The 15662-nt window shown below is 45.8% G+C and overlaps 1 protein-coding gene across 1 annotated transcript in view; it reads right to left on the reverse strand.

Moving 5' to 3' along the window:
• TICRR (TOPBP1 interacting checkpoint and replication regulator) overlaps positions 1–15662 on the reverse strand; it is a 152467-nt gene that overhangs the window by 113706 nt on the left and 23099 nt on the right. Inside the window, exon 5 of the mRNA XM_033920782.1 lies at positions 7868–8003. Coding sequence (XP_033776673.1) covers positions 7868–8003 — 136 coding nt within the window. The remainder of the gene's footprint in view (positions 1–7867; positions 8004–15662) is intronic.

Raw genomic sequence — 15662 nt, forward strand, 5'->3', positions numbered from 1 at the left:
ACCTGCGTAATAATCCTCTATCTATACCCCTCTATCCCCTTTTCCAACAGGAAATTGTCCAATCCTTTCTTAAACCCCAGTACCGTACTCTGTCCTATTACATCCTCTGGAAGCGCATTCCAGGTGTCCACCACCCGCTGAGTAAAGAAAAACTTCCTAGCATTTGTTTTGAATCTATCCCCTTCTAATTTTTCCGAATGCCCTCTTGTTCTTTTATGTTTTGAAAGTTTGAAGAATCTGTCTCTCTCCACTTTCTCTATGCCCTTCATGATCTTGTAGGTCTCTATCATGTCTCCTCTGAGTCTCCGCTTTTCCAGGGAGAAGAGCTCCAGCTTCTCCAATCTTTCAGTGTATGAAAGGTTTTCCATGCCCTTAATCATTCGTGTCGCTCTCCTCTGGACCCTCTCAAGTATTGCCATATCCTTCTTAAGATGCGGTGACCAATACTGAACACAGTGCTCCAGGTGCGGGCGCACCATTGCCCGATACAACGGCAGGATGACTTCTTTCGTTCTGGTCGTAATACCATTTTTAATAATACCCAACATTTTGTTCGCCTTCTTCGCGGCTGCTGCGCATTGCGCCGTTGACTTCATTGTTGTATCCACCAGTACACCCAAATCTCTTTCAAGGTTACTTCCCTCTAATACTAATCCCCCCATTTGGTAGCTGAACATCGGGTTCTTTCTCCCTATATGCATGACCTTGCATTTCCCTACATTGAATTTCATCTGCCATTTATTTGCCCACTCCTCCAGTTTGCTTAGGTCTCTTTGTAGGGCCTCACACTCTTCCGTAGTTCTGACCCTTCTACAGAGTTTTGTGTCATCCGCAAATTTTATAACTTCACATTTCGTCCCCGTTTCCAGGTCATTAATAAATACATTGAACAGCAGCGGTCCAAGTACAGACCCCTGCGGAACTCCACTCGTGACCTTTCTCCATCCCGAGTAGTGACCCTTCACTCCAACCCTCTGTCTCCTGCCTGCCAACCAGTGTTTGACCCATCTGTGTACGTCCCCTTCCACCCCGTGGTTCCACAGCTTCCTAAGTAACCGCTCATGGGGTACCTTGTCAAAGGCCTTTTGGAAGTCAAGGTAGATGATGTCTACAGGTTCCCCTTTGTCCAAATGGCTGTTTACCCCCTCGAAGAAGTGCAGTAAGTTTGTTTGGCACGATCTTCCCTTGCAGAAGCCATGTTGGCTCGCTTTCATCAGCCCATTTTTTTCTATGTGCTCACAGATGCTGTCCTTTATCAGTGCTTCTACCATCTTGCCTGGAACCGATGTCAAACTTACCGGCCTATAGTTTCCCGGGTCTCCTCTTGACCCCTTTTTAAAGATAGGTGTAACATTTGCTATCTTCCAGTCCTCCGGTATCTCTCCAGTTTTCAAGGATAGGTTGCAAACTCGTTGGAGTATTTCCGCTATCTCATTTCTTAGTTCTTTTAGTACCCTAGGATGGATTCCGTCTGGGCCTGGTGATTTGTCGCTTTTCAATCTATCTATCTGTTGGAGGACATCCTCTTGGCTCACTTCTATTGCCGACAGTTTTTCTTCTTGATCACCATGGAAGATCACGTCGGGTTCCGGTACATTGGATGTGTCCTCGCTTGTGAAGACTGACGAGAAGAATTTGTTTAACCTGTCAGGGTGGAAACTGTACCGGTCTAGAAGCTAAATTAATAGGTAAGAACCTAATTTCTCCTTCTGTGTCGCCTTCTAGATCGGTACAGTTCTTTACTGATGGGACGTACCAAAGCAGTACCCATCAAGGGTGGGCCCCCCAAAGGGCTGACATCACCGAGCAGCACGTCCCAACGCGCCTGAATGTCTGCACGGTAATCTGAATGTCTGCAGGTCCAATCCTATTCAACATATTCATAAGTGATATGACCCAAGGGCTCAGAGGAAAAATATCATTGTTCGCCGATGACGCCAAACTGTGCAACATAGTAGGTAAAAGCACTATGCCTGACAGTATGACGCAGGACCTACTATTATTAGAACAATGGTAATCGACTTGGCAGCTCAACTTTAATGCTAAAAAATGCAAAGTGATGCACCTGGGTAAAAGAAATCTGTGCAGGACTTACACGTTAAATGGTGAGACCTTAGTTAGGACCACGGAAGAACGGGATTTAGGAGTAATAATTAGTGATGACATGAAAACTGCCAATCAAGTGGAAAAGGCTTCCTCCAAGGCAAGGCAAATGATGGGTTGTATCCGTAGAGGTTTTATCAGCAGGATGCCAGAGGTCATAATGCCACTGTACAGGTCCATGGTGAGACCTCATTTGGAATATTGTGTTCAATTCTGGAGACCACATTACCAGAAAGATGTGCTGAGAGTTGAGTCAGTTCAGCGGATGGCCACCAGGATGGTCTCGGGGCTCAAGGATCTTCCGTATGAAGTAAGGCTGAATAAATTGCAGCTGTACTCACTTGAAGAACGAAGAGAGAGAGGAGACATGATTGAGACATTTAAATATATCACGGGTCGTATCGAGGTGGAAGAGGATATCTTTCGTCTTATGGGACCTTCGTCCACCAGAGGGCATCCGCTGAAAATCAGGGGAGGGAAATTTCATGGGGACTCCAGAAAGTATTTCTTCACTGAGAGGCTGGTCGATCATTGGAATGAACTCCCACGGCAGGTGATTGAGGCCAACAGCGTGGCAGATTTCAAAAATAAATGGGATAGTCATGTGGGATCTCTAATGAGGTAAGGGCAGGAGGTTGGTGAGCAAACTCATGGGGGAAGGGTCACTGGAGTGGGCAGACTTGATGGGCTTTGGCCCTTTTCTGCCGTCATTTTTCTATGTTTCTAATGTCTGACAAAGGAATGCAAAGAAAACCAAACTGCAGCCTTACAGATATTATCCACTGGAGGCACAAGAGAAGGCTCAGCTCAAGAAGCTGCCTGACCCCGAGTGGAATGAGCCTTAAGAGATACCAGAACAGACTTTTTCTGAAGAAGATATGTGAAATAATAAGTCTCCTTAATTCTCAGTGCAATGGTAGCCTTGGAAGCGCCATCTCCCTTATGAGGACCTGCTAAGAGGACAAAGAGATGATCTGATTTCCTGAACTCCTGGGCATAAGAACGAAGGACCCGGCAGACATCCAATTTGTGCAACTGTTTCTGCTCCGAAGAGCCCTCCTGATTATCCAACACCGGGAGGACTACGGACTGATTGACATGAAAAGGTGAAACTACTTTTGGCAGAAAGAATAGGCCGCCAACACAACCCCCTCTCTAGAGAACTCCAGGAAGGGAGCCCTACAAGAGAGATCCTGCAGCTCTGAAACGTGCCTCGCAGAAGAAATAGCCACCAAAAAGACCGCCTTTAGAGTAAGGTCCTTCAATGAGCAGGCACTCAAAGGTTCAAAAGGTGGGTGCACCAGCACGGACAAGACCAGATTAAAATCCCAAGATGGAACAGACAGTCGAACAGGAGGCTTTACCAATTTGACTGCCTGCAAGAAGCGAACTACATCGGGAATGGAAGCAAGACGCTGACCTCATAACAACCCACGAAAGGCAGACAAGGCCGCAAGCTGAACCCAGAGAGAAGACCAAGCTAGGCCCCTATCCAGGCCATCCTGCAAGAACTCCAAGATGTTAGGCAAGGAAGCACAAAAAGAGACCACTCCACATGCAGCACACCAATCTTCAAATAGACGTTAAACACGCACATAAGCTCAAGAGGTAGAAAGCTTCCAGGACCCCAAGAGAGTAGAGATCATTATCTGAATATCCTTTCTAACCTAGGTTTGCCCTTTCAAGAGCCAAGCCGTAAGACAAAAGAGACCCGGATCGAACACTGGAATGGGCCCTGAGTCAGAAGTTCGGTCGAGAGAGGCAGTGGTAGAGGATCTGCCACTAGATGGCGAAACAAGTCCACGGATGTCTGGACCAGTCCAGGGCCACCAGAACCACTAGGCCGGGATGCCGAAGAACTCTGTCCACTAACGGCCACAGAGGAAACACATACAGAAGACCCTCTGTTGGCCACAGCTGAAACAGAGCATCCAACCCCTCAGCCTGACCGTCCCTGTGACGACTGAAGAAGCAGGGTGTTTTGGCGTTGATACTCATGGCCATCAGATCCATGAGGGGCTGACCCCAAGTCTGCACTATTAACTGGAAGGGCACAAAACTTAAGACACCACTCTCCGGGATCTAGCATGTGACGATTGAGGAAGTCTGCCTGAACATTCTCTACTCCTGCTATGTGAGAAGCCGAGATATCCTGAAGATGAGACCCTGCCCAGACCATGAGCAGAGCTGCCTCCTGCGCCACCAGAGAATTCTTATTGCCCCCCCGACGATTGACATAGGCTACCGCCGTGGCATTGTCCGAGAGAACCCAAACCGACTTGCCTGTCAATAGGGACTGGAAGGCTAATGTCAGACGGATGGCTCTGGTCTCCAGAACATTGACCGACCAGGATGCCTCCACCTGAGACCAAGAGCCCTGAGCTGAGTGACCTAGATACTGAGCTCTCCAACCGAGGAGACTGGCGTCCATGAGAAGCACCGTCCACTGGGGCTGGTCCAGACTCACCCCTTGAACTAGATGGGAGGTGTGGAACCACGAACTAAGACTGCAGTGAGCCAAGCCCCGAAGATGAACATCGTAGTCCAGACTGTGCTCCTGGGGCGACCACCTCCGAAGAAGAGCATCTGAAGAGGACACATATGGGCTCAAGCCCACCTCATCACGTCCAGGGAAGCTGCCACAGACCCCAAGATTTGGAGGAAATCCTGCACCCGAGGAACCCAGGACGCCAAAGGAAGGCGAATTTGTGACTGCAATTTGCTTACCCGGGCCTCTGGGAGGAAGACCGTCCCCAAGGTGGTGTCAAACAGAATGCCAAGGTACTCCAGGCGCTGGTAGGGGGCCAACCAACTCTTGGAAAGGTTGACAGCCCAGACCAGCAACTGCAGAAAATCCATCACCCAAGCCGTGACCCGGGTGCTCTTCTGGAAAGACTGTTTGATTGTTTGGTGCTGGCAGCTGGGATGCTCCAGAGAAGGGGAAAGCTGTGTGTCCCAGTGTGCAATTAATAAAAGAAACAGCACTAAAGTGAACTTACTGATTTAAATCCTGTATTGTGCTACATACCAGGAAACTAAAAAGGAAGTCCAAAGTATGACATTTTTCTTTTGTTTGACCCCACTTGCCAGAACAGGGGAATTGGACTGAGAAGTCTGAGCCTTGCTCAGATTCCAGAGAACTGTGTGTGTGTGTGTTTGTGGGGTGGGAGGGCGAATTCTAAAGCAAAGTGGGACACTTTGAATGCATGTTGAAAATCGCTCTTGCTGGGGTTTTTTTCCTGTTGATTATGTGTTTGAAAATCCTGACAACCTGACATCCTGAATAAGGAAAAAATAGTTGTTGGGGGTTTTTCTTGTGCTAATAAACCAGCCTTGTTTCCTTTTCAAGAGTCCTGGGAGATACCAAGGGAAGGGAAATCTCGAGTAAGACCAAGTAGCCATCTTGACCGTCGCTCAGTCGGCTGCAGGTCCCTGTCACAACGCGGGGGCTCCTTCTCAGTGCCCTCAAACCGCAAAACCGAAGAGACCTGAAGAATAAGCTTGTGGGACTGAAGCTCGTCCCACCGAAAAATGCGCACCATGGACACATCTTCGCCAGTAGGCGGCAACACAAAACCACCGCCAATGAAATCCGGTCCCCCAAGAGGATCCTAGTGGTCACCACAAAGGTTCAGATCCTCGGCAACCAACTCCTGCTCCTCCTGAGAAAAATCATCGTCCCAAGAGACCCACGGCCACTTGGACGAGAGGGGAGTACAGGGGGACAAAGCGGACGCTATTTGGGGCCGAACCGTAGAGGATGTCGAGGCACCCCCTTCCCCAAGGCGGAAGCAAGACCCCCGGCCACCGTCAAATAAACTTGACATAGGGCAAAAACAAATTCTGGGGAAAATCTCCCTGGCGGCCCCATGGGACTCCCTGCCACAGCAGGGAACCCAACTGAAACCTGTCCCTGTCTTTCCAAAACAAGGAGAAGGTCACCTGAGGCTACAGAAAAGATAAGAGGGGCTTCCTGCCAAAATCAGAGCTGAAACCACCAAAATCAAAGCTTTGGAGGCCTGCAGCAACTGTGAGGCCTGCTGCTAAAGCAGGCAAGCCGGCTGCAGTGGTAAGGGAGTCCCCAGCAGCTTCGGTGGTCAGGGAATCCTTTTTACCCTGACCGTCGGCAGCTGGGGAAATCCTTCCTTGGGCAGAGGGGGAAGCCCGGGCTTTCCCGCTATCTGCTGCCAACTCACGAGGCACTTGCGGCGAGATTCCCTGGCTGCCGGCACCCAATGCCGACGAGGATCCCCCACCGCTCTGGCCTGTACAGTGCTTGCACAGACTAGCCGCGAGTGCCTCGAGTCTGGAGCACAATGAGCACTTTTTCCCTTGCAAAGTGCTGATTGCTACACATGCTACCTAGCGTAAAGAAAAGTGCCAGTTAGATGAAAAATACAGGAAATTTAAAGGGAAATAGCCCTTTAGACCAGCACAACCTCAGGATTTTGGGTGGTTGTTGGGTTTTTTCCAGAACACAGTCCACTGGCTCTCTAAGCCAGAAGCCTGACCAGTATCGGTGGCCAGGCTGCCAGCTGAGACACCTCTATAAAAATGTGGGGGAATCTTCTAAAAATTTTGTCAAATCCAAATCTGCTACACTCAAGTTTCAAGTTTCAAGTTTATTAGGTTGCTTGTTAAATCGCTTAATCAGATTTCTAAGCGATGTACAATAAAATATACATGTAAGGAAACAACAACATTACATACAATTTCAATTATAACGTAAACAAAGGGTAAGAGGGAAAGAAATACATTTTTTATAGTAAAGAAAGAACTTACAGGGAGAACACATAAGGAGATTAAAAAATGGGTAAAAAATAATTAACTAGAGTAACACTGTGTAATAAAATTTAATTAATTTGCAAATGCGTCTTTAAACAAAAAAGTTTTTAATTCGCTTTTAAATTTCCCAAACACTTTCTCCTCCCGTAAAAACATAGGAAGCGCATTCCAGACCTGGGGAGCTGTACATGAAAAGATAAATTGTCTTCTTGTGCTAATTACTTTTAACGTAGGAATTGATAAAAGGTTCCGTTCACTAGATCTTAAAGTTCTTTTAACAGAATATGGGATAAGTAGTCTGAATAAAAATGCTGGAGTCTTATTTTCTAATGTTTTAAAGATAATAGTACATAATTTGTGTGTAATTCTGTGTATGACTGGCAGCCAATGAGCCTTTTTAAGGAGTGGTGTCACATGATCGAATTTTTTAGATTTTGTTATTAATTTAATGGAAGCATTTTGAATAATTTTGAATAATTTGTAAACGTTTAATTTGCTCCATTCCCCCTTCCGCCTACAAAGCCTGCCCCTGACCCAGTCAAAGGGGTGAGAAAACACCAGGGGAACAGACCCTGAGCTGAACTAATCTTAAGAAGGTTGGCTGAAATAGGTTCCCAAAGGATACACCTACAGCTGCAGATTTAAAATCTACTCCTCTCCACAGAGGCAGAGTAGATCCTTATCAAAAGGAATCTCTGATTTCCTGAAGACTAGAGCAAAAAACAGCAAAACTTAAGAACTAAACCGAGTAAATCAAGATACTTTTCATGCTCACATGAAGAAAAAGAAAATGCAGGGGACAGCAGACTCCTGGAAGAAGGAGGTGGTTTCAAAAGCTTTGAATCACATCTTTCTGCAGTATGTTCATAAGAATGGACCCAGTACCTTAAGGTTCAGCATACCATTCTTACTGCACTGGAAAAGGAAGCTTTACAATTAGCATTTCTCATGGACAACAATATATTTAAGATATTTTTACCTAAATGACTCCATTAAACTGGAACTTGCTCCTCGGACATCAGAGAAAAGATACCATTCTTCAACAACTGAAGAACTCCATCGATTGCTTCGAGTTAGTTCCTGCTGTGCCCATTCTGGAACTGGCATTGCTTTTTCTAATGAAAAAATAATAAAATTTTTCAATCTCTAAAGAAAAGGAGTACAATATTAACCTATGAATATTAATATTTCAAACTACTGAACATTACCGTTCAATGACAGTTTTTTTTGCCAGCGCAACCTATAAGTTTATAGGTGACCCTAAGTTGATTTGCAGGTGTTTTTCTAGTCAATCATTCCCCCATTTTATACTATCTAGTCCCATTTATCACTTATATTCCTAAATAAGTCAGTTGTTATGAAACAAAGGGGTGACAAACTTTAGTATAAACTCCTCTACTCACCAAATTTAAGAATAAGTGTGGGGGGGGGGGGGGGAAAGCTAAACATAAAATAAGGACTATGGAAAAAATGGGAAAAGCACAAGATCTGATACTTAGTTACAAAAAGAGTAATATATATAGCACAATCTCATGACAGTACATTTTTTTAAGTGCCCTAACTCAAAGTGTTGTCAGCTAGTTCAAGAACAGCCACAATACACATTAATCTCAAAAGCACAAAATTTAGAAGTCCAAGGGGAAACATAGGCAACCATGAGCCAAGGTCTGTCCATCAAGCCACAATAATGGAACTAACAGCAGGGTTTATCTGGCAGGCTGCAAGTACAGTAATAACTGAAGTCCTAGCTGAGATGCACATGCTCACACAGGTGGGTGCCTAGCAGACTGTGCAAGGCATCAATGAAAAACAATGTTCAAATAGCAGTCATGCTATTTTAGCTATTCAATTATGTTTTGTACATGAACATGGGAAGGGAGAAGGTTGAGTGAGGAATTATTAAGTAAGCAAATGAGATGAGCAAAACAAACCTGTATAAGGTGAGACATGTACATGTTCATCAAAAAAACCCAAAAACCAGCACAAGACCTATTAGCCCATCCAGTTTGCCCAGCTCTATATTATTTTTATTTATTTAGAAGGAAACAATTAAATATGCAGCAAAGTCATTTAAGGAATGGAAAAGGTAAAAAAACGGACGAAAATTTGAACAAGCACAAACAACATCAACGCAGGTGCCATAAGGTGGTAAAAGGGGCCAAAAGAGACTACAAGGAAAAAATAGCTAAGGAGGCGAAGAACTTCAAGCTGTTCTTGCGATATATTAAGGGGAAACGACCCGCGAAGGAAGCGATAGGACCGTTGGATGACCATGGAATAAAGGGAGCGCTAAAAGACAAAGCAATTGCCGACAAACTGAACACATTTTTTGCATCTGTATTTACTGAAGATGTACACAGCATACCATAACCCATCAGGCTATATGCTAGAAACGAAGACAGAAAGCTGGCAGGACTGACGGTCAGTCTAGAGGAGGTGTATAGGCAGATTGATAGGCTTAAGAGCGATAAATCCCCGGGACCGGATGGCTTCCATCCGAGGGTCATCAAGGAACTGAAAGGGACCATAGCAGAACTCCTTCAACTAATAGCCAATCTGTCGATCAAATCGGGAAAGATTCCGGAAGACTGGAAGGTGGCGAATGTTACGCCGATCTTCAAGAAAGGTTTGAGGGGAGATCCGGGAAACTACAGACCTGTGAGTCTAACCTCGGTACCAGGAAAGATGGTAGAGTCACTGATAAAAGACAGCATCATTGATCACCTTGACGGACACGGGCTGATGAGGACCAGTCAGCACGGTTTTAGCAAAGGCAGATCGTGTTTGACGAACTTGCTGCACTTCTTTGAGGGAGTAAACAGACAGATAGACAAGGGTGATCCGGTCGACATTGTATATCTGGATTTTCAGAAGGCATTTGACAAGGTTCCGCATGAACGACTACTTCGGAAAATTGCGAGCCATGGAAACAAGGGTGAAATACTCACATGGATTGAAAACTGGCTGGAGAAAGAGAGTGGGGGTAAATGGACAATACTCGGACTGGAAGAGCGTCACCAGTGGGGTGCCGCAGGGCTCGGTGCTTGGACCTGTGCTCTTTAACATCTTTATAAACGATCTGGACATAGGTACGACGAGCGAGGTGATTAAATTTTCAGACAATACGAAGTTATTCAGAGTAGTGAAGATGCAAGGGGATTGCAAAAATCTGCAACGTGACATAATCAGGCTTGAGGAATGGGCATCAACATGGCAGATGAGGTTTAACGTGGATAAGTGTAAAGTGATGCATGTCGGTAACAAAAATCTCATGCATGAATACAGGATGTCCGGGGCGGTACTTGGAGAGACCTCCCAGGAAAGGGACTTGGGAGTTCTGATCGACAAGTCGATGAAGCCGTTCATGCAATGTGCGGCGGCAGCAAAAGGGGCAAACAGAATGCTGGGAATGATAAAGAAGGGGATCAAGAACATATCAGAGAAGGTTATCATGCCGCTGTACCGGGCCATGGTGCGCCCTCAACAGGAGTACTGCGTCCAACACTGGTCGCCGTACATGAAGAAGGACACGGTACTACTCGAAAGGGTCCAGATAAGTGCAACTAAGTTGGTTAAGGAGTTGGAGGAGCTGCCGTACAGCGAAAGATTAGAGAAACTGGGCCTCTTCTCCCTCGAATAGAGGAGATTGAAAGGGGACATGATCGAAACATTCAAGGTACTGAAGGGGATAGACGTAGTAGATAAGGACAGGTTCTCCAAGGTAGGGAGAACGAGAGGGCACTCTCTAAAGTTGAAAGGGGATAGATTCCGTACAAACGTAAGGAAGTTCTTCTTCACCCAGAGTGGTAGAAAGCTGGAACGCTCTTCCAGAGGCTGTTATAGGGGAAAACACCCTCCAGGGATTCAAGACAAAGTTAGACAAGTTCCTGCTGAACAAGAATGGGCGCTGGTAGGGCTAGTCTCGGTTAGGGTGCTGGTCTTTGACCAGAGGACCGCCTCATGAGCGGACTGCTGGGCATGATGGACCACTGGTCTGACCCAGCAGCGGCAATTCTTATGTTCTTAAATATAAAAATCCAAATAAGATTATGAAAAGGAAGGAAGAAGCATACAATTAAGAGGAAAATTTGAGAATTTAAAACAATGAGAAAAGAAGAAAGAGAGATTAGGTTCATACCTTGCTCTTTTCTAGTAGAAAGGTGTGTCATTCTGGACATTAGGGTATTCTCCCCATGCTTGTGAGCCATGCAGAAAGAATCCATTCCAGGTTTTCAACTCCTCCTTCTCCTCCAGAGGGCTCTGTTGCCCCCTTCTTTTTGTACCAAAGCAGGCGAGAGCCCTATACAGGAACACCTAAGAAGGAGAGGTATGGGGAGACTCCCAAAACTACAAATCTTGTTATGCTCTGAAAGTATAACAAACATGTTAAACATTTTACATGAACAAATCAAAATATTGAAATAACCATTTTTAAATATAAGGTATAGTGCTCAAACTAATTGTGTTTATTATGAATATTTGTACACTTGATGAAAGTTTTAAAATGAATAAAGAATTAAAAAAAAAAAAAAGAAATAACCATACCAATAAGAAACATTTATGGAGCTCAAACATTCCCCCAATGTGTTATAATAACTTTATAAAGATCTGGGAGCCATTAGAGAATTATTGTAATGAATGAACATCGTTTTCCTTTCTGATGGATACATGTATTTTATTGGGGGGAGGGGGGAAATTGGATGATTAATATTTTTATTTAATGATTGGATTTCTGTATGTATTATGAAAATTTTCATTGAAAAATTGTCAGGTGGGGGGTGCAGCATGAAGAGTCGAAGTTGAGACAGAGTTTGAATAATCTGTTTGAATTCTGGAAGACACTGTTCCTCAAGAGCCGGGTAGAACTTAGGCATCAATTTGAGGAAATGATTAAAATAAGCCGTGAAAATGTAGTTATAATTGAGAATTCTGTTAGCCATCATGGAATTCTGGTATAATCTACGGCCAAACTTGTCCATGGTACGGCCCTCCCTGCCTGGAGGGACCGCAGAGTAAAGCTTAGATGGATGAGCTTTCTTTAAAGAACATTCCACAACCAAAGACTGGTGGGACAATTGTGATTTCTCGAATCCTTTGCAAGGTATTGTGCGATACCTGGATTCCAGCTTGGATGAAATGGCTGTAATGGAATAAGGAGTTTCCATATTCCTTAAGAAAGTTTGTTTCAATACTGGAGTCATAGGAAGTCTCAATGTCTCCTTGGGTGGATGAGGCAGCTCCATGTCGGCCAAGTATTCAGGAGTGTACTTGGAATCAGAGTGGAGATCCAGCTGAAGAACTTTCCCCATGTCAAAGAGAAATCTGGCAAAAGAGGTAAACTTCAAGGTTGAGGCACTTTCAGGAGAAGGAGTGCGAGACTTAGGAACCACCGAATAGGAAAGAGAAGCCTCTCTGGAATACTGAGGAGGCTCAGAATCCAGGCGCCTCAGGAAAGCACAAATAACACAAACAATGCTAAAGGTGTTCAAGTAGCTCAAGCAGGAATATCCCCACTGAGACGTAACAAAAATACAACACGGAGGGCTATGTACGTCAACGCACACAGTTTAGGAAACAAGATCCTGGAATTGAAAACAGAAATAAGGAATGCCGACCTGGATGTGGTGGCGATATCCGAAACCTGGCTCACAGACTCCCACGGGTGGGACATGGTCATACCGGGTTACAACTTGCTTCACCGGGACAGAGAAGGCAGGATGGGAGGAGGTGTAGCATTATATACTAAAGATGACATTAAGGTCACGAGAATCTCAGATGTCCAGTATACTGGGGAATCCCTTTGGGTTAATTTGGCCAGAGGGAAGGACAAATGCTTGTATCCTGGCGTAATCTACAGACCCCCAAGACAACAGGATGACCTGGATATGGAAATAATCGAAGATATAGAAAATATCACCTTGCGTGGGGACACAGTATTGCTAGGTGACTTCAACATGCCTGATGTGGATTGGGTTACACTTACCTCTGCTTCCGGCAGCAGCAGGAGGCTATTAAACTCTATGAAAGAAGCAAGCCTCAGGCAACTGGTGTTGGAACCGACAAGGGATCAGGCAATACTGGACCTGATACTTACCAATGTGTCACAGAGGTCTCGGTGGGCGACACATTGGCCTCCAGTGACCACAACATGGTATGGTTCAATATCAGGAAAGGTTTCACTAAATCTACTACACTAACCAAAGTCCTCAAATTCAAGGACACAAATTTCAAAGAAATGGGAGACTTCGTTCACCAGGCGCTACAAAGCCAAGAAGAAACCGATAACGTGGAAGACATGTGGTCGACTTTGAAAGCAACCATACAAGAAGCAACAAACCGCTATGTAAAATCAGTAAGTAAACGGCGAAGGAACAATAAGCCACAGTGGTTTACTGCGGAGATCTCAGACCTGATCAAGGAGAAGAAAAAAGCATTCATCTCTTACAAACAATCAGGGAAGCAGGACTCTAGAGCAGACTACCTGACCAAATCAAAAGCCGTCAAAACAGCAGTCAGGGAGGCTAAATTCCACATGGAGGAGTCTCTAGCAAAGAACATCCAGAAGGGAGATAAATCCTTCTTCAGGTATATCAGTGATAGAAGAAAAAACTCAGGTGGGATTGTACGTCTTAGGAATCCAGACGGAGACTATGTGGAAAAGGATTCGGAAAAAGCCAAACTATTAAATGAATACTTCTGCTCAGTCTTCACCCGAGAAGCGCCGGGGCTCGGCCCTCAGCTACAGACAAGGATTGGCCCAGTTGACCCGTTTAGTAACTTTGAGTTTACGCCCAGCAGTGTCTACGGTGAGCTGTCAAAGCTCAAGGTTAACAAAGCAATGGGGCCGGACAACCTGCACCCCAGGGTGCTTAGGGAGCTGAGTGATGTCTTGGCGGAGCCACTGTCCGCGCTCTTCAACCTCTCCCTTAGTACAGGCAGCGTCCCGTTGAACTGGAGGACGGCTAACGTCATTCCACTCCACAAGAAAGGCTCAAAGATGGAGACAGCAAACTACAGACCAGTGAGTCTAACATCGATAGTGAGCAAACTAATGGAAACTCTAATCAAACACCAATTGGATAAGATCCTGGATGAGGAGAATCTACGGGATCCCCGACAACATGGATTTACTAAGGGGAGATCATGCCAATCTAACCTGATCAGCTTCTTTGACTGGGTGACGGGGAAGCTGGATATTGGGGAGTCCCTGGACATCGTGTACCTGGACTTTAGCAAAGCATTCGATAGCGTACCACACCGCAGGTTGCTGAGCAAGATGAGTTCTATAGGATTAGGTGACACATTGACGAAATGGGTTGGGAGCTGGCTTGGAGGTAGGCTCCAAAGGGTGGTGGTGAACGGCACCCCCTCCGAAATGACGGAGGTAATTAGTGGAGTACCACAGGGCTCAGTCTTGGGCCCAATCCTATTCAACATCTTTATAAGAGACTTGGCAGAAGGGCTTCGAGGTAAAATAACATTATTCACCAATGACGCCAAACTGAGTAATGTAGTGGGCAAATGCACAACAGACGAAGATTCAATGCCCGACAACATGATGCACGACCTACTCCTACTGGAGCGATGGTCTAGGACATGGCAACTCAACTTCAATGCCAAAAAATGCAAAGTTATGCACCTGGGCAGCCAAAATCCATGCAAGTCTTATACCCTTAATGGCGAGATCCTAGCAAAAACGGTAGCAGAACGAGACTTGGGGGTAATCGTCAGTGAGGACATGAAGTCTTCCAATCAAGTGGAGCAGGCTTCGTCCAAGGCAAGACAAATCATGGGCTGCATACGAAGGGGTTTCGTCAGTCGTAAGGCGGAAGTCATTATGCCATTGTATAGATCCATGGTGAGGCCCCACCTGGAATACTGTGTGCAATTCTGGAGGCCGCATTATCGCAAGGATGTGCTGAGACTGGAGTCGGTGCAAAGAATGGCCACCCGGATGGTCTCGGGACTCAAGGATCTTCCATACGAAAAACGGCTTGACAAATTACAGCTATACTCGCTCGAGGAGCGCAGAGAGAGGGGAGACATGATCGAGATGTTCAAGTATCTTACGGGCCGCATCGAGGCGGAGGAAGATATCTTCTTTTTCAAGGGTCCCACGACAACAAGAGGGCATCCGTTGAAAATCAGGGGCGGGAAACTACGAGGTGACATCAGGAAATTCTTTTTCACTGAAAGAGTGGTTGATCGCTGGAATAGTCTTCCACTACAGGTGATTGAGGCCAGCAGCGTGCCTGATTTTAAGGCCAAATGGGATCGGCACATGGGATCTATTCACAGGGCAAAGGTAGGGGAGGGACATTAGGGTGGGCAGACTAGATGGGCCGTGGGCCCTTATCTGCCGTCTATTTCTATGTTTCTATTACCTGCAACAGGAGGAGTTAGAGAATGCTTGCGCTTCAAAGACCTTGATGGTGAAGTTCCCGGGGTTCGAGGAACAGAGTGGGTCGAGGCAGGAGAAGGTTCCCTCGGAGTCGGTCTCGATGGAGGAGTCTTCGACCTCGATGGACTGCGAAAAGCAGCCAGTGTAATAGCCTTGCGAGACTTATGCTTAGATTTAGTAGAAGTCTCGGTAGCCTTTGATAAACGAGGCATAGAAGACTCAGTATCCGGATGAGGAGAGGGTTTGTGCTGTAGAAAAGTCTCCTGACTGAGCTTAGAAGTGAGATGCCTCGAATGATGCCTCGATCAAGGCTGAGGAGACTGTGTCCGAGGAGTAGGCAAAGAGTCGCTGGACGAGAAACGTCGAGACTTCT

This window comes from Geotrypetes seraphini, chromosome 14 (genome assembly GCF_902459505.1).
Source record: "Geotrypetes seraphini chromosome 14, aGeoSer1.1, whole genome shotgun sequence".
NCBI lineage: Eukaryota > Metazoa > Chordata > Amphibia > Gymnophiona > Dermophiidae > Geotrypetes > Geotrypetes seraphini.